Source organism: Perognathus longimembris, chromosome 4 (genome assembly GCF_023159225.1).
Source record: "Perognathus longimembris pacificus isolate PPM17 chromosome 4, ASM2315922v1, whole genome shotgun sequence".
In the NCBI taxonomy this organism is placed as follows: domain Eukaryota; kingdom Metazoa; phylum Chordata; class Mammalia; order Rodentia; family Heteromyidae; genus Perognathus; species Perognathus longimembris.
The window spans coordinates 6,599,743-6,618,685 of record NC_063164.1 but is presented as its reverse complement, the minus strand read 5'-3'; the positions used below and the strand labels follow the sequence as shown (position 1 = coordinate 6,618,685).

Here is an 18,943-nt window from a genome sequence, read left to right as displayed (position 1 = left end):
CAGATGATCACTTAGCTCATTTGTATGGTTTCTGCCAGGCCTGTAAATAGTCATTTCTTTAAGGATTCCTGTGAACTACCTTTTAAGATGTTTGTATATTAGTAGGCTGCTTATGTACAATGTTGATTGCCTTCTTAGGCTATAGGACTCTCTTTGGTGTTAGATATTTTGGTGGCCTCTTATGCTAAGAGCAGTGTTCACTTGACGTCTTACTGCTAGCATTGTACTGCATTTGGAGAAAAGTGGGGTTGTTGTTTTTTTCCTGGCAATTTAAATGTTAATGTGCTCTCCATTCTGGTGCTAGCAGGTTGTGTGGTTTAACTGTTTGCCTTGTACTTTATTGGCTTATGGTTTAATCATTTAAACAAGCCTGACAAACTCCCACCAAAACCTGCCCAACTTGTTGCACTAAACTATCCTACCCTTGTCCCTCTAGTCTCTCCTGCTTATTAAAGATAAGCAAAGATAAGCAGACATTTTGTGAGCAGATATTTTAATCACATTTAATAAGAGCCATTCGACATGCTAATTGCCAGTGGATATAGTTTGGCCCTTGTAGAGGATTTGTGGTGACCATAGATAATGGCAAAAGGGTAAGAGTAATAAATACTACCAGTTAGTTTGATAATTAGTGCTTCAGAATTTCAGAGGGTAAATGTGGGCTTGGGTTAGAAGGTCAGAGCTTGTTAAAAAAAAAAAAAAGAATAGAAAGGGACTTAAGATTGGAGTTACCAGTGATTTAGGATTTACATAGACTGGAAGAAAAGGAAGTATTCTATTGGCATATGTCCAAGGGCAAGAATGGATACCACGTGATTGGCAGCACTAAGTGAGCTGTAAAGCATGAATGCTTTATGGCCAGGTATGAGATGGCATTGTACTAGAGTGGTAAGCAGACCCAGTAAAGGGAAGAATGGCGATCAGGCCCAGAAGTTTGGATTTATTAGATTGGTAGGAAATAATAAAGTTCGGGTAAGCATGTGTGTTAGGTTGACTGGCTAAGACAGAATTTGAGCAAAGACACTGCTTAGGAAGACTCTCAGTCCTTGTTCATGGTTTGAGTTAATGCAGCAGTGGGGCTGGATAGAAGGAAATGAACCTAAGAGGCCTACAGACACTGCAGATGGAAGAGTGGAGCAAAGAAGGGGAGGTTTACAATGATGCTTTCCCGTAGAGTTGCTACAATATATAGTGATGTAATTATTAAATAACATCGACAGTTCAGCCCCTGTCTTAGTAGCCAGAATTCCAGTGCTCAGTAGCCTCATGAACCTAGTGACTACCAAAGTGAACATCACAGCCTTGGGGCACTGCTGCTGTCACAGGAAGTTCTGTCAGACCGGGTTTAGATCTCAGTATCTGAAACAAAGCCATGATGCCAAACCATAATGCAGGGAAGCTGGGTACTTGGTGGAAGAAATCGAGACTTCATGTTAGACACGGTGACTTCTAACTGAAGATGTCCAGAGATAGCAGAAAGAGCCCAGTTGCATCCAGGAGTATACTGGAGAGGGGGAAGTTCAGAAATTCTGGTGAGAGGCCTGAGGTCATCGGGTCTTTCCATAGCAGGTCACAGGCAGCTATAAAGACCTCAGTCAGGCAAGTAATAGGAACCACTGGAGAGATGGGAAGAAGAAGTGGGAGAAATTTTTACTTCTCTTAAGAGGGATGTGCAGGGGGGGGCTGGAGGCATGGCTCAAGCCATAGAGTGCTTGCCTAACAAGTATGAAATCCTGAGTTCAAATCCCAGTCCTACAAAGTGAGGCTTAACGAGGCATAGGTGCAGAGCTGGGATTGTGGCTCAGTGGTAGAATGCTTGCTCAGCATTCTTGAGGCCTGGATTCAATACTCAGCTCTGCGGGGAGGGGACAGAAGGAGGGGGAAACATTTGCCTTGTTAGAACACGAAGTAGAAGGATCTTTGTTATGAGAAAAGATGGCTTGTCTTAGCCAAGAGGAAGTCTTTGCTGGCCAGATAGCTATTTCACTAGCGTATGGGGAAATGGAATTTGACTGCAAGAAACTACAGGAGTGAGTTGGGAAAGAAATGAAGGCAACATGTGCAGCATGAAAGGAAGTGGGTAGAAAGAAAGCAACCTGAGTCCAGCGAGAGGGCTTGGTGCACCAGAGAAGAGAGGCCTGGCTTCACTGGAGGTTTCCATTTCTGACCTCAGGGAAGAGAGCTGACATACCAGGCTGGCAGCATAGGGAGGTTGTATTGCCAAGCTGGTCAGGAGCTGGGGTCCAGGGTTCCCCGGATTCTGGACGATGGAGGTGCTTTGTGAAGCCCCCAGGATAAGACTTTCAGTTTCACATGTTGTCAAGAGCCTTGAACGACTGTTTGTAATACTAACTTGAAATCACATAAAGTATAAGTTTTTTTTTGTTTTTGTTTTTGTTTTTGTTTTTGGCCAGTCCTGGGCCTTGGACTCAGGGCCTGAGCACTGTCCCTGGCTTCTTCCCGCTCAAGGCTAGCACTCTGCCACTTGAGCCACAGCGCCGCTTCTGGCCGTTTTCTGCATATGTGGTGCTGGGGAATCGAACCTAGGGCCTCGTGTATCCGAGGCAGGCACTCTTGCCACTAGGCTATATCCCCAGCCCAAAGTATAAGTTTTTGATATACCTAATTTTCTGATAAGCTTATTCTAGCTGATAAGATATTCTAGCTTGGACAGTGAACTTCTTTTCACCTGGCACTGTTGTGGCTGTTTTTCCTTGGTGAAGGTACCACCCATACCCACTGTGTCTCACTCAGTCTCTAAACAAAGCTCCTTCGAGCCCAGGCTGTACTCAGAAAAACACCTTTTGTAATTTTGCGTGTGTGTGGTCACTTGGTTTAGGCACGTTTGAAATATTCACCTGTAGAGTTTTTGAGAAAGCAATCACGTTTGGCATTTTGTTCTCATTTTGTTTTTACAGGTATGAGTCTCCAGAAATAGCTCTAAATTGTGGAATAATGTTAAGAGAATGCATCAGACACGAACCGCTTGCGAAAATCATCTTGTGGTCGGAACAGTTTTATGATTTCTTCAGATATGTGGAAATGTCAACATTTGACATAGCTTCAGATGCATTTGCTACATTCAAGGTAACCAAGATTGGAATTGGAAATGTCAGAGCAAATGTGAGGGTTCCTAATCTGTCTCCCTAGACATGACTGCCCTCTAGTGGGAAGAGAGAAGCTGTAGTTCACATGCGTTGGTATGAGTAGATGTTTTCAGTAAAGTCACAACTTTTAAAATATGGAATTAGGTTTTAAAGTCTGTCCAGAAATGGGCAAGAGTCCTATCTGGGAAAAATTAGACTTCTCTGTTCAATTACCCACTAAGTGTGTGGTGTACAGGTATACAGTCACCCAACAGCCAGGTTTTCTTTTGTGTTGGTGCACTGTGTAGCAGATTTCTTTAGCTGGCTTTGTTTAGGAGCCATATTAAGTTGGAATATACATGTCATTAAATACCAGAACCATATTTATGAGAGAGATAGCCACAGTATTGACAGGCCGGAGGGAGCAGTGAGCTGCCCCTTCTACGTCCGGCCTGCGCCAGAGCCCGTCCTCCAGCAGCGGGAGGAGATGGGGACAGTCAGTCACCTCCAGCATTCCAGGTGTTCCACCTGCCTGTCTGCCTGGATTTTTTTAGAAACTAAATACTTAAATACTCACATGAAAGGACACCACTGTACAACATGGATTGTTGGTTTTTTTTTGAGATGCAAGACTGTGCTAAGGGTAGCATATAAGTAACTCCTTAGTCTTGTATCTACCCCCTTCCAGTGAAAGCAAATATTTATATACTACTTTGCCCAAACACCAAGAAAACTATTGCAATAAGAAATGGCCAGTTTTCTTGTGAGAGTTCAGTTTTATGGCTATGCAGAGCCCACAAAAGAATGAGCTTATGCCCTCATAAAATATACACCACATTTATTGAACACTGAGGTTAAGATGAAGGATTAGGGACTGCTCATCAGGGTATCATCTTGAATGAGAATAAGGTCCTAATGTGAGGGGTGCCATGGATTTATTCCCCAAAACCATTAAAAGAAGGTGTCAGAAGCCTTGTCAGATGTCAGAAACACTTATCAATGTCATTGTACAAAGCAAAATGAAATTAATTTAAGATTATAATCTAGAGTGGTCACTATGATGTCTTAGGTGTCACAGCACTGGTGGGCTAGGACTGATGATTAGAATGCATCGATGGAAGGGAGTGCCCGTTCAGGAGCAGCAGCCCGGCATGAAGGGAGGTGTAGTAGCGCCCTGTGTCCAGGAGAAAGTCCCCTGTGTGGAAGGACAGCCAGGATCCCAAGAGTGGCAGCACTGTGGGCGCGTGAGGGTGAGGGAAGAGGATTGAGGAGCAGCAGTGGTGTGGGAGAATGCAGCCAGACCCCTGACCGCGTGGAGGACACGGATGGCCTATTCCTGGCACAGGTGGTCTAATTGGCTCCAAGGTGAGAGAGATGTGCTGGCTACATGCCGGAAATGTGATACCTGACAGTCTTGACCAGTCTTGCAGATCATTTCTTTTCAAGTAGGATTACTTGTTTCAGTTCTTTCTCACCAAGGAAAACATGATGGTGATGAGCTCACTGTGGGCAACACAGTCCTGGCAAGTCTTGTGGCCAGAGAGTGAAGGGACTGGGTTAGGCCAGGCAGGTGGCCCAAGGAAGCTCTGGAAGAGAGTTGGGGAGGCTGACCTGGCTTCTGTATCTCCGGTGCTCCTGATCGCGAGAACGGGAGGAGCTCGTGAGAGGCCCTTGATCAGAGGCCACCCCAAGAAACATAGTGCTGCAGGATCATAGCAAGTAAGCAAGCAAGTAAGGGAGAGGCATGGGTCTACCACCTGACCTCAGGTGGCTAAGTACTAGACGGAGCTCCCTCCCCACTAAGAAGCTCTTAACTGCAGGGAGAACCCCCAGCAGGCTCAGCGGCTGCACACAGCAAAGACACAGTGAGGAAGGAAGGGAGAGCCACGCCTCCTGTCTTATTATCCTGCTTTTCTTCTGGAGCAGAACAAATCTGTCCTATAGTCTCCTTTGAGAATGGTCCCTTCTCCCCCAGACTATGTCCAAGACTTGCAGCTTGAATGGATGGATACTGGAGTAGTAAACCAAACAGCCAAGTATTTGTCAATGAATCCTGGTTTGTTTGTTTTTAGTAAGATGACACAAGCTGTAATAAAGAGCTGTGACTAACAGTATGAAGACAATTTATAATATAAATAAATACTAGTATACTTCTTGTTCTATAATTTGTTATCCATTATCTAAGTATGAATCCCTGTTGTTGTTTTAAAGAATTAGAAAGTGGGAAGGGTATTAAAAGGCCAACAAATAACATTTTCAGTTTTCCAAAATAAAGGACGATAGATTCCCCAGAACATGATGTTGTTATATCTGTGTAAGAGTCTACAAGGTATCTCTAAAGAGATGACTTGAGAATTTTGGAAAGGAGCCTGTGAATTCACTGAGAGTGAGTTCAGTCATACTCATAGATGCCGGTAGGTCAGGGGGTTGAAGGACGTGGCTGCCTGTTTCAGACAAGCTCTGCTATGGATTTAACTTGCATCTCTCCATCGGTTAAAATGTAGGTAGGTGTACATGATTATGAGGAGTTTCATACCTTTCACAGTCTTGTGCAGTAACAAGTTGCTGTTTATGACAGTTGAGGATATGGTAGGTTGTGAATAATTAATTCTCCACAAATCTGTTCTCTTGGAGAGAGTAAACAATGAGCTAGATGAAATTGCAGCATAGTGACTCACAACTAGTTGAATTAATCCACACATTGTTAGCAAATAGATTTCCGTTGCCCTGGAGAGAATTTCTAGCAATCTCCACAGGATTCTCCTAGTCCACCTGAACATTGTTATTAATGAGAGTGACAAGGCATATTTAACAAAGGTATAACCACTAGTATGAAGGGAAAGATGAGTGTTAACAGTGGGCTCTCAAATTAAGATGGCCCAGAGAAGATGTAGAGGATGAACATGAGTGCAGAAACCTGAGGTCTTTCCACCTGAGGAACAACCTGTATAAATACAGGGTTGGGGAATGAGGCATAATAATAATAAGTACTAAATGATATAACTATTAAATGTAATCACTACTGGAATAGAGCAACCCAGTGGGAGAGCTACTGCTATCTCCTTTCATAGATTAATATCATACTTAACCCAGTGGGGGAGATACAATCATCTCCTTTCTAGGCATGGAAACTAAACCTAGGGACGTGGAGCAGTCAGTAAGTTGGAAAGGGAGAATTCAAACCCAAGAAGACTGACTACAAAGTTCACTCTGAGTAAACAAAGCGTGTAGATGTCCAGTAAAACTAAGCAGGGTGCTGCTTCTGTCCTCAAAGCTCCATGAGACCAAAGTGTGTAAAAAGGAGCAAATCCACGGTCTCGCTCCATTGTGAGCTTCTCAGGTAGCAGCACACAGATGTGTTCCACTGCGGGCCAACATCTAGACAAATAGATGCCTTTGAAGTAGCTGAGGCCTGTCATTCTAGGCCTGGATGTATTTAGCATAGAGAAGAGAATACTGTCAGGACTTGCCATGAGTCACTATTTGTATTTGAGTGGGACCATCTATCCTGTCAGCTCTGGCCTTCTCTGGAAGTAACTTGGGGATAGGGTTTGACTCTAGCACAGAAAGAACTTTCTGTGGTAAGAACTGCAGAGGTAAACTACCCAGGTAGAAAAGTTGAGTTCTTTGTCCATGGACATAGTCGGGTATCCAGGAGGAAATGGACCAAATAATTCACCAGGGCCCTGGGAAATAAGTCAGGCCACCCCTTCCCGGGAAGAAGTAGTTCTTCAAGGATTCAGGGCGGGGGGGGGGGGGGGTCTCCTCAAACTTTGTAATTCAGCCTATCCTAAAAGTTGGCTGTTCCATCTGCTGCACTTCACATGTGATCCCTGACTTTTCTCCAGGTCATCCTGCGGCCTTCAGTACACTGGAATTCAGATACATGGGAGATCAGAAATCTTTTGTTGTCCCCTAAGCGAACTGACCTCACTTGTGGGATCACATGTACCCTGTAAATTTTGCAAGCTGCTAACCAGATCTGACCTTCGTGTTCTACTCTGTTAGGGTTTAAACACCCTTCCCTCCCCCACCTCCTGCAGTGGTTTTGCACTCTAATGCATTTTTTTTTTTTTGTGGTTGTTGTTGCATGTCTGGGGGCTTGAACTGGGCCTGAGCACTGTCCCTGGCTACTTTTGCTCAAGGCTGGCACTCTACCACTTGAGCCTCAGCGCTGCTTCCAGCTTTTTCTGTATATGTGGTGCTGAGGAATCGAACCCAGGGCTTCATGCATGCTAAGCAAGCACTCCACAGCTAAGCCCTTCTCCAAAGCTTTTGTTAGTAGTTCCTTCTCATTTCAGCGCTGCCCCAGACCTCATCTTTTCCAGCTTGCAAGTATTACCTGAGGTGCTGGGGATTTCTCAGTGATCCATATGTGCACGCCTGCTCTGTGGTACCCACACAGGGGACATGGGCCATACACCAAGCACAGAAGTTCAAGGGTAGTGAGGGCTCTTCCGCAGGTGCACAGTAGATGCCTTTTCTGCACATCATTCCTCGTAAAGTCCTGTGCTCCTCTTTGCACCCGTGGGCCCGTGTTCTGAGGTAGAAGAGATTCTGCCACCTCCATCTTCCTCCATGTCCAGAAACCTTGGGCCACTCTGCCAAGTGAGGGCCTTGAGGTGTACCCCACCTTTGGCAGCAGATTTCTATTGAAGGCTTGAGTGAAGGGGCTCTTGCCCTTCAAACTAAACTCCAGGTTTTCCATTCTGCCTGTTGAATCCTCTAGGGGGATTTAGAAAAAATTAAGTAGGCTCATCCTGGCCATCCCTAGCAAAAGGACGGACACAATCCTCTCCACAGGTGAACAGCTGTAATCTTCGAGGTGAGGTTAGACGCCTTCTTAAAAGCATACTTTCAAGTTTGCTTAATGGGGTGTTTTTCCAGACCTGTTGCTGATTTTCCTGGCCCATTCATCCGTGTATTAAATACTTGGCCTGCACTGTGTGCTGCCTGCTGCACAGGTACAGGGTCTAAACTAAACACAGACCCTTTTTCTAAGGAACCCAGTCCCATGCAGATGTAAAGTCACCTAATGGCCGTCAGGGAGGGTGTTGTGGTGCAAAGTGGAGGTGTGAGGCTGGGAGCAGGTACCCAGGCAGAGGGAGGGGTGGTAACACCCCCCCCTCCCCCGCACACTGCCCAAGACCTAACACATCTCCACAGAGAACCCCAGCTCCATGGAACATTTCCTAGAGTATTTCACAGTTGAGTGGACTTGAGGCATCGCTAGCTTGTGGCCTAGGCAACTCTCAGGTGTAAAAAGCAAGGAAAACAAGCTCAGGAAAGGTGGTTCAGAGAAAGGGACTGCTGGCACGAACCTCTCTAAGTAACTGGTGCTGAAGAAGCTTCCGGGACTCACTGAAGGTTGACTGGGCATTCCGGCTGGCACATGTTCCTTTCGCATTCTCACCTGGCAGGACTAAGGCCGGCCCCTGGCTAACTTGTAGGACCCCAGGGCAGACGTGGGAAGCCTTGTCTTTGAGGGCCCCAGCACCTCGCATTTTCCCTGGCACCCAGTAGACATGGGTGAATAAACAAGCCCTAAGTTGTTTCCAGGGTGACTCACTTGTTTCATGCTATTGCAGAATTTGACACTCATTGTTAATGCCATGTTTTTTGCAATATTGTTTTGCTTCGCAGAAGCTGATTTTTGTAATATAGCATAATGAGGCTTTTAAACAAAACTTATCTCTGAAAGTAGACAGTGGTAGATTTTGAAGTGACTATCATTGACTCTGGGAAGAAGAGTAAAAGAAGTTGCACTGAATGGGCACAGCTTTGTGTTTGCATATTCAGGGCAGCAGTTACCTATGGTTCTCCTCTTGGTGTTCTCTGTTCTCTGTTTTAGTGAATATCTCCATTGCCTTTTCTATTTGTGTTTTTATTTCTCCCCCTAAGAATTAAAAATCTGTGCCCAGTCATGATCATTAAAGTTGTTATTTCAAATTACTGATACTATGTGCTATTTATAGAAACTGAACAATCTTAGTACAATGTCAGGCACTGAGTAGTCAAGTTTAACAGTCGTTTTATCGGGGCACAGTGCATGGAATGGTTTAGGATTCTATTCTCTAAATACTGATGAACAACTGTAAAAATGAATTTTATCTATTTTTTCTTCTAGGATTTACTTACAAGACATAAATTGCTCAGTGCAGAATTTCTGGAGCAGCATTATGATAGAGTAAGTATATGAAATAATACTTTAAATAACAGATTGTAACTATTGACACCAGAAATGAAGATCTTAACATAGGTCTTGCACAGCATGTGTTACCCTGACTCCGTTTATAAGTGATACTGTAACCACGTGGCTACCGCACTCGGGAGTGTGACTTGCTCAGAAGCAGAATTTGATCTTTTTGGTTGACATACTGCCCAATGCCTTTTTCTCTAATAGAGGACATTTTGCTGCTGAATAGATAATTCAGTTAAGATAAAAATAACTATTATCTGACTTTTTAACTTTTCCTTCCTTTTCCATCAGTTGCTGCATTCAAATAGAGAGAAGGGGAAGCAGCAACAGATAGGAAGCAAAGCTCTGCTCTGCTGATAGAATGCAGCGGGGCGGGGAACAGTACCCGCCCCAGCACCGCTAACTCCTTACTGGCCACCCCCAGGGACTTAGAAGGGCTCCCCTATTTGTAAAATGTGGACATTGGACTAGCCCATTGGTACGGTCCCTTCGAGTTCCGAGCCGATGCCCCAGGTCCCTGGTCATGGTGCCCCGGGACACTGTAAATGGTTCTGAGTGCTCTGATGCCCTGGTTCCCCGTGAGCCGCACCGACACGCCTGGGCCGCAGTGTCTCCGCTCTCTTTCCTCCCTCCGGAGGCTTCCGCAGTCCCCGCCCCCTCGGCGCTCACACTGCCTCCGTCCAGGATCCAGTAGCTGCTCTTAGAGACAGACCGACATCAGCCCGGATTCCCAAACACCCCGCTGGCTATGGCTTACGCATCACTCTTCCCCTCATCTTCTGCTAGTAGTTTGAAATCTTAAATACTGTTAATATTTCATTGTTTGCTCTTCTGTCCAACTAAATTGTAAGATTCTTGGAGGCAAACGTTTCTGCTTCCTTGTTCTTTTGTGTTTTTCCTCCTGGTCCACTCAGGATCCCACTCTCAGCTGCATCATAACACAGTGCTGAGTGCATACACACTAGGTCCTCATGGAAAGTACTGAGCACACACTAGGTCCTCATAGTCAATGCTGGGCACATACTAGGTCCTCATAGAAAGTGCTGAGTGCACACTAGGTCCTCATGCTCAGTGCTGAGTGCATACACACTAGGTCCTCATAGTCAGTGCTGAGCGCATACTAGGTCCTCAATGAAGATTAATAACAATTGCCCTATCTAAGTCTTGTTTTGTTTTGTTTTTTTGCTAGTCCTGGGGCTTGAACTCAGGGCCTGAGCAATGTCCCTGACTAAGCTTTTTTTGCTCAAGGCTAGCACTCTACCACTTGAGCCACAGCACCACTTCTGGCTTTTTCTTTGTGGTACTGAGGAATCGAACCCAGGACTTCATGCATGCTAGGCAAACACTCAACCACTAAGCCACTTTCCCAGCCTCAAACTTTTTTTTTTAAAACAGGCTAGCGTGTCTTCATTTAACAACTACCAAAGATATAGTCTAGCTCATTTCTAAGTTTACTATAGGCAGTGAAATCAGTTGAATGTCCCAGTAAAAATAGTTTCCTACATACTATTATTAGGATGATATCAGCTAATGAGACTTTAGAAAAATGTATACACCGCACAGTCATAGCTGAGGGAAGAGGAAAGGAGGAATGTGTGAAAACAAAGACCAAAAACACATACTCTAGAATTCAGAGTTTTCTGATAAAAGGGAAAGCCAGGCGCCAGTGGCTCAGGCCCGTAATCCTAGCTACTCGAGAGGCTGAGATCTGAGGACAGCGGTTTGAAGCCATTTTAAGCACGAAAGTCTTTTATCTCCAGTTAACCATCAAAGAGCCAGAAGCGGAGCTGTAGCTCATGTGGTGGAGTCCTAGCTTCCCATGAAAAAGCCAAGTGGAACTGCAAGGCCCTGAGTTCAAGCTCCAGTAGCAGCACACGGATGGATGGATGGATGGATGGTATTAATTAAAAGACGAAAAGTCTTGTAAATTAAAATGTATGCTGTTGCTGAGAAGGAGCATAGTATTTTTAGCACAGGGACCTAAAACGTGCTGGTCCTGTTGCCATTTTGGAAAGGAGTCAGCCTGACCCGCATCTCTCCGTGAGGGTGACTGAGAAAGGGCCCAGGTAGTGGGGAGAGGACAAGTGCACCCGGCCTACCTTGGCAAAACAGGACTGAACACATTCGCTTAAGCAGTTCCTCGTGGAAATCATTTCTTGGAGCCAAGTTTATCCTAAAAAGTTATGCTACAGAAAACCCGAATTTTCTATTGAGAATTTTATGTACATGTTTTATGTTACTGATGAAAGGCAGATCCAGCTGCTTTGATCATCAGTGTGATGATTATTTAAAGAGAAAGAAGGGCCAACAGACTTTTCTGAAAAGAGCAGTCCTAACATGTAGATGGACAGCCCCGCCTCTGTCTTAAAGTCAGCAAAGGAAGTAGGCAGATAGGCAATGTCTGTCTGAAGTGCCTATGAGAAAGAAGGGCCAGGAGGAAGTAGTGAGCGCCTGGGGCTTTGTAGGCCCTGTGAAAGTCCCCGTACATACTCCATAAGGGCCCAGATGAATATCTGTGAGCATGATGAGCATTCACAATAAACAAATGATCATGGCATTTATAATAAACACAGTGGGCTGCCCTAAACCAGCGAGTGGCGGGGGGGCAGGGGTGAGGGGGCTTGTCCTAGAGCCCAGGCACAGGTGGTTTTTCACAGGCAGGTGGCACGAAAGGCCCTCTACCTCCCACCACGGCCACTGCAGTCTCGATAAAGGGCCAGAATCTAGTGCCACACGGGTTCTGTGAACGTCGGGGACATTTCAAGCCTGTCCAGAGTTAATAAACAAGGGCAGAAGAAAAGACACAGACACACCAAACTGTAAATCCCACTGGCCTTCTCTGAGTGTTAGGAGGGCAGCCATGGGCCCTGCTGGCCCACCATCCCCATCCCCGCTTCCGAGGAAGGTCTGCACCCGCAGACGGATGCTTGAGAGAGCCACTGGGTACTCCTCGGAGCACTGCGCCTTCCCCAGGCCTCCTCTCAGGCTCTGCCTTCCCCTCTCTCCCTCTCCTGAAGGGACCAGTCCTCCTCCAAGTCTCACCTTCTCCAGGACCTCTGCCTACTTACCACATCACTGGATTGCTTCTCTATTCTCTTTGCTTGCTAGGTACATTGTGAAAAACAGGCTAACTTTTGTCTTTGTAGTTATGCTGTGAATAAATCAATTCTCTGGTCACTGGGCGGGGGGGGGGCGGGATCTTTCCACCTTAACACCAAGCAATGCTGTGCCCCGACTGTGGGGAAACAGCGGTGGAGAGGGGATCGTGTTTTATGTGTGTGGAGGTAGGGGTGACAGAGGCAAGGTACAGCCATCTCCCTCCCGGCCTGGCTGGAACCTGGCGGGGTCCGGCCCCAGGAGGCCTCCGGATAGAGGTGACCAGATCACCCCCCACCCCACCCCGGCCTCAGAGGGCACTGAGGGAGGTGTGGAGCTAGAGGCAGGAGAGCGGGGCAGCTGCAGTGTCACGTGCCGATCTTCCTTTGTGGGTAACCCCTGACATGTGTTCTCTTGTTGTCTCTTAGTTTTTCAGTGAATATGAGAAGCTACTTCATTCAGAAAATTATGTGACAAAGAGACAGTCACTGAAGGTATGCCAGATTATTTCCTTTGTTCATTTATTTCTCTTCACTGGGCTTGGGGAAAGGAAGATGTGCTGGTGCGGATTACAGACTTTGGGGGGGGGGGGTGGCGGAATACATTTTTGCCTATGGTCAGGCCTCTCCCAGAAGAGAGCAGGGTTTGGAAGTTTTCTAGAACACAGACATGTTCATTGATTGACATATTGCCTTGGCTCTTCCAGGCTGCAGCAGCATAAATATGGGCACGGTGGTCCTGAAAACCACGTGGCCTGCAAAGTCTAACAGACTTACTGTCACCCTTTGCAGAAAAGGTTTACTGAGCCCTGCGTAGAAAACTCGTATGGTGGCCCATACATACATGCGTAACTAACCGCCATCGCCCCATCCTCCCAAGTTGTCCTGAGAGGAACCATAGATGGGATGACAAGGATTTAGGAGAAATATCCTAACTCCAGTTAAGCTCTGCCAGATCCATTTTAAGTACTACTCTGCCCAGAGTTATGCCCTCAGAAATGCCCGGACTCATACCAGTCAGGACTCCATTCCTTAGAAAGACACTAAAGACATTAGCAGCCTAGGTAATCCATTAGTGAGAATGCTTTCACCCTGCAGATTCCCAGCAAGCCCTTCCCATCTGAGCAGCTCCCCGCTTGCCCTGAGGAGTCAGCAGGCAGGAGTCCACATCAGTTGTGGGTCACTACTGACAGTCTTGGCTGGCCCAGTTCTTTAATTCAGGCTGAGACAAGTGGACAGGAATTACCAGTAACTTTTCTTTGGTTTTCTTAGGTAGTTTCTTGTTGTTGTTTTGAGACAGGATCTGAGTTGCCCAGGCTGGCACTGAGCTCAAGATTGTCCTTCCCCAGCCTCTGAAGTAGGTGGATTACAGGCTCTCAGCACTGCCCCCTGCTCTGCAGTTGCTTTTCAGAGTTAACATGGATGCACACTTAAAAGAGGAGGCTCTCACCGCCTCCCATCCAGGCCTGGGTGGCGTGGGTGCCTGCTTCCAGAAAACGGCCTCTCCCTCCCACCGCCGCTGTGTGGTGCACGGGGTGGCGGCCCGTTTGGCATCCCTTCTTCCGTTCCTCGGTTGTTCCAGTGCCTACTGACAGTTATTCTGTAAATTACAGATCTGCTTCAAGTCTTCATAGTGATGTCATTGTAACTGTTGAAATGTTTCCCCAGCTTCTTGGTGAACTACTGTTAGACAGGCACAACTTCACGATTATGACAAAGTACATCAGTAAACCTGAGAACCTCAAATTAATGATGAACCTCCTCCGAGACAAAAGTCGTAACATCCAGTTTGAGGCCTTTCACGTTTTCAAGGTAGAGTATGCAAATTGTTCTCCTCTCTTCTCATTCATCTACAAAGTATTGAATCGTTGTCAGCCTTGTTTTGAAATCTAAAGTGATCTAATTCCATCTTCTTACTTGTGTGGAACATTCCAGACAGGCGTGGAACTGAGGGCATGCTGTTTGGAAATGAGACGGTGTCGGGGTGCGGGGGTGGGTGGGCGCTGTCATGTGTGCAGCACCAACGATTACTCATCACAGCAAACACTTTGTTTTTTCTTTTAGGTCTTATTTTTTTATGACAGGGTCTTACTACATAGCCCAGGCTAGCCTTGAACTCGTGAGCCTCCTGCGTGCCGGACTGTAGATATGCACAACCATTCCTGGCTAAACAGCATCTTGTAATGCTTCCCAGGGGAGTTTTTATTCTGTTGTTATTTTGGTCCTGGGGCTTGAACTCAGGGCCTGGCAGCTTTTTTTGCTGAAGGCTAGCACGCTACCACTTGAGCCATAACTCCCCTTCCAGCTTTTTGGTGGTTAGAGATAAAAGTCTCATGCCTAGGCTGACTTCGAACCACAGTCCTCAGGATCTCAGCCTTCTGAGTATCTAGACTTACTGGAGTGAGCCCCCAGTACCTGCCTAGAAGTTTTTATCCTTTTGTTGTTGTTTTTCACTAATTTTTAAAAATCTTGATTCTAAAGGTGATGTACAGAGGGGTTACAGTTACATGAGTCAGGTAAAGGGTACATTTCTTATTGGACAGTGTCACCCCTTCCCTCGCTGTCTCCCAAGAAGTTTTTATTCTTTTTTTTTTTTTTGGCCAGTCCTGGGCCTTGGACTCAGGGCCTGAGCACTGTCCCTGGCTTCTTCCCGCTCAAGGCTAGCACTCTGCCACTTGAGCCACAGCGCCGCTTCTGGCCGTTTTCTTTATATGTGGTGCTGGGGAATCGAACCTAGGGCCTCGTGTATCCGAGGCAGGCACTCTTGCCACTAGGCTATATCCCCAGCCCAGTTTTTATTCTTAAAATAGAATCTACCTCCTATGCCCAGAAAAAATTTCTGCTCATTTTGTTCTAATACCAAACTCTGTTTCGGGGCTGACAGAATGTGTTTGGCACTTCTCTTCATTTAAAACACCGAATTGTACACACACACACACACACACACACACACGTGCGCACGCACGTACGCACCATGTTGTGTAAAATAAGGTCTTCTAAAGCAAAAACTGATGCTCCTGCCTTCACCTCCGGGGGGGAGGGCAGCGGGGGAGGGGGTGCCCGTCCTGCCCTCTGCCTGACGTGGGTTCCTCTCGCGCAGGTGTTCGTGGCCAATCCCAACAAGACGCAGCCCATCCTCGACATCCTGCTCAAGAACCAGACCAAGCTCATCGAGTTCCTCAGCAAGTTCCAGAACGACCGGACCGAGGACGAGCAGTTCAACGACGAGAAGACCTACTTAGTTAAACAGATCAGGGATTTGAAGAGACCAGCACAGCAAGAAGCTTAATTTCCTATAAACACCTCCAATATTAAATCCAAATTCAGCATTTGCTGTTAGCTACTCGGCATCAGGCACTCTTACCGATTCATGAGGAACTTTACTGCTAATCTGCTGTTAAGTGAACGGTTTTCATTTTACCTTTTTGTTTTTCAGTCCAGGTTGGAGAACGTAGCTGCTGCCGCCTGCACACTAGCACGCACGTGGGCTTTTTTTTTCCCTTGATCTTTGTGTCATTCGGGATTCAAAGACTCTTGTTTGCTGTAGGAGTTGTGAACGTGGCTGTGTTCACGAGGGCAGGTGTGTGGATGGGAACGGCGTAGGGAAGAAGGCATCGCCATGACCGGCCGCTGCTCCTCGGAGAAGATGGGCGCTCGGTGGGGCATCCGCCCCACGCCCTCGCCACCGCCCGTCATCGGCCTTCGCTGAGGGAAGAGCTCGGAGGGACCCGTGTCCACGGCGTGAGCCTTGGGGAGGATAAAGTTGACGTGCAAATAAATCGATACTGAAGCAGCAACTGCTCCAAAGTGTGAAGCTTCCTAAGGTCATAAGGAAAAAAAAATGTATATATGCTTTTCACAGCTTTCTAGGACTTTCCGACATTTGATTTTCTTGAGACTTGTAAACCTGGATATGTTGAAGAGTATTTGTTAATTTTACTTTTTTGAAGGTATTTTAAAACAGTAGAACTAGCAACGACACTTTGCATTTCATTTCAATACTGCTTACAGGTTTCTTTTGTATATAATTCTTAGAATGCTCCTTTTAAAATGGTTTAATTTGTACAGCAGAGGAATGTTATTGTAGTAGTATGTAACTATTACCTAATACTGAGGTTTTGCAAAAAAAAAAATGAATGCTCATATGTAATTGAAATACTTCAGATCACATGAAAATGCTGATTTAACAGTTAAGGATCAACAGCATTAAAAGAGAAAAAGTAAAGCAATCCTTTGTATTCAGTTACCAATGCGGTGCCATCGGCAAGCAGGAACTCAGTTCGCTCCACCTTCCTGCCTAATACTGGCCTTATTTGTTTCGTCATAAGTTTGCCAGATCTAGGAATGATACGGATTATGCTAAATTCATGCTGATTATCTGTGGGGGGGGGGGGTGGGGGGACCTCTGCAGAGCACCCTGACTTTCTTAGAGTAAGTAATCCAATACAATAGTTGTGAAACTGAATCATTAAACCTTTGGTTTCTCTTAGGAAAAGAAGAGTTTCCTAGACATAGGTGTCCTATGGGGAAATTTATTTTTTTTAATGTCCTAATCCTAATGCTGCAAATTATCAGTATTTATAAAGTAACTGATTTTGCACCACGTTTTTGTGACTGTAACCACAGCAGAACAATGTTCCCTAGACTCTTATTCTGTCTCCTAGAATAGCACCGGTTCACCTCAGCGGCAAGTGGGTCACACCGAACGACTTAGCAATCAGAGTCCGCCAGGTCCAATTCAGCATGGCTCTAGCTGGGGAAGAACCTTCCGCCATCATTCTCTTGCTAGTCTCTCCTCCTAACTGCATTCTTTATTGGCCAGTAAAACGAGCCTCCCGGTGGTTGTTGTAGCAGGTTTTAAAGGTCTCCTCGGAGGAACGTGAGTTGGAAACACCACTCCAGAAAATACACACACACACACCCCCGATTCTCCCCAATCTGAATGCAGCCTGCAGTCGTGGGCTTTCTCAAGACTGCCTTCCTAAGAAACGCCGCGAAATGACTCACGTGCTCTACTGGACGTAGGAAGAGCTTCCGGTCTCTGGGGATGAGTCCCTGCACCACGTGGGGAGGCAGACAGACAGACAGCCACCCCGAGAGCCCTGGTCCAGGAGTCCTTAACACAACACCAGAAGGAGGCGCAGACGGGGAGTGAGGGGGGAGGGGGGAGGCACGCCCCGCCCACACCAGCCCCCACGCGGGCAGTGCCGGGCTCTTCCTGGGGGTGGTGGGCGTCAGGGTCCCCGAGAAATCATCCTTGTGTTACCCTTGGGATCCCTGCTTCTTGTTTCTAAACAAAACAATGTGAACAGCGGCATTTGAAGTTAGGATCGCTTCCTAGGTTCCTATCACCAAAAGCATAATGATGCCGGGAGTGGCTTCTCTGTGTTCTAAAGCTTTCATTTTACTTAAGTCAGTTACTTAATGTGATTTTTTTTTAACCCTTTAAGAAACAGTGGAGATGTACACACTTGTTAACCGCGCCGTGGAGGCGTTTCCCTTCTCCTGAGGAAAGTGGATTTCTTATCCGAATATCTGGCTGGCCCTGTAATTTAAATTAAAATAAAATTTTGGAGAAACAGCCTCGTTCGTGTTTGTCGCGTGGACGGCGGCCTTGGTGCCTCTGTGGGAGGCCTGGCGGCCATCGCCCCCTTCCCGGTCGGGATTAGAGGCCCTGCCGGGACAGTGCTTCCCCCGTGCCCTGTGGCTGTGTTTGGGGTCTCAAGTTGGGCAGAGGCCTGGGTGTGGATGGCAGGCTGCCGGGGGCACCTGAGAGCTGAGCTCATCCCCGGAGGCCACAGAACACCGCACGTGTGCACGGCCCTTGTCACACTCACCTGGTCCTCCGTTGTGCAGCCCAGGCCGGGAGGCGTGCTGTGCCCGAAGACATCACGTGAGCGACGGCCTCTTCCTGTGGCTTCCCTTCTGCCTTGGCTGATTCCAAGCTGACCGTGCCCACGGGGGAGCTGGGCACGGGTCACGTCCACAGTCGCCAGTGGGTGTGCCCTCTTCTCCTTGCTACCGAGCCCCACAATCTTGCGCCCCAGGCCGCACAGGGCTTGTGTGATTTGCTCCCTGCCCTCCTAGCTTGCAAGGGTCACAGGCGACTGACTGAGGGCACGGGCCACTCCACGACCGTGTTCTTTCTGGGTGTGAGGGGAGCCATCTCGGGTCACGAGAAATCCCACAAATGCCATCGAGGCCCCTTGCAAGAGAAGGCCAGCCTGGGTTCCGCACTGGTCGTGTGTGTCCTGGACTCTTGGTGTGTCTAGCTGCAGCGTCTCGGAGCCCGATGCCCTCGACCTCCCTCGTTTCCAGAAGGTCAGCAGGAAGCCAGAAGGTTGGTCCCACAAGACGTGAGAAGCCTGCCAGCCCCGAGTCCAAGCTTACGGGAGGAACTCACAGCCTAGTGGCTCAGTCCCACTTCCTGCGTTAACTCCCAGCAGTTCCGCCAAGCGTTCCCGTGGGTCCTCCAGGGAGCTTCCTCCCGGCATGCATCTGCCCGACGCTTCCACAAGACTGTGCCACTCCCAAAGGACTGGAGGGTGGAGCTTAGTACCCCG

The 18,943-nt window shown here is 47.2% G+C and overlaps 1 protein-coding gene across 1 annotated transcript in view; it reads left to right on the top strand.

Moving 5' to 3' along the window:
• Positions 1–16,609, top strand: part of Cab39 (calcium binding protein 39) — an 82,097-nt gene extending 65,488 nt beyond the window's left edge. The window contains exons 5-9 of the mRNA XM_048344555.1: positions 2,919–3,087; positions 9,214–9,273; positions 12,810–12,875; positions 14,049–14,192; positions 15,481–16,609. Coding sequence (XP_048200512.1) covers positions 2,919–3,087; positions 9,214–9,273; positions 12,810–12,875; positions 14,049–14,192; positions 15,481–15,669 — 628 coding nt within the window. The 3' untranslated portion in view covers positions 15,670–16,609. The remainder of the gene's footprint in view (positions 1–2,918; positions 3,088–9,213; positions 9,274–12,809; positions 12,876–14,048; positions 14,193–15,480) is intronic.
• The last annotated feature ends 2,334 nt before the right edge of the window (positions 16,610–18,943 follow it).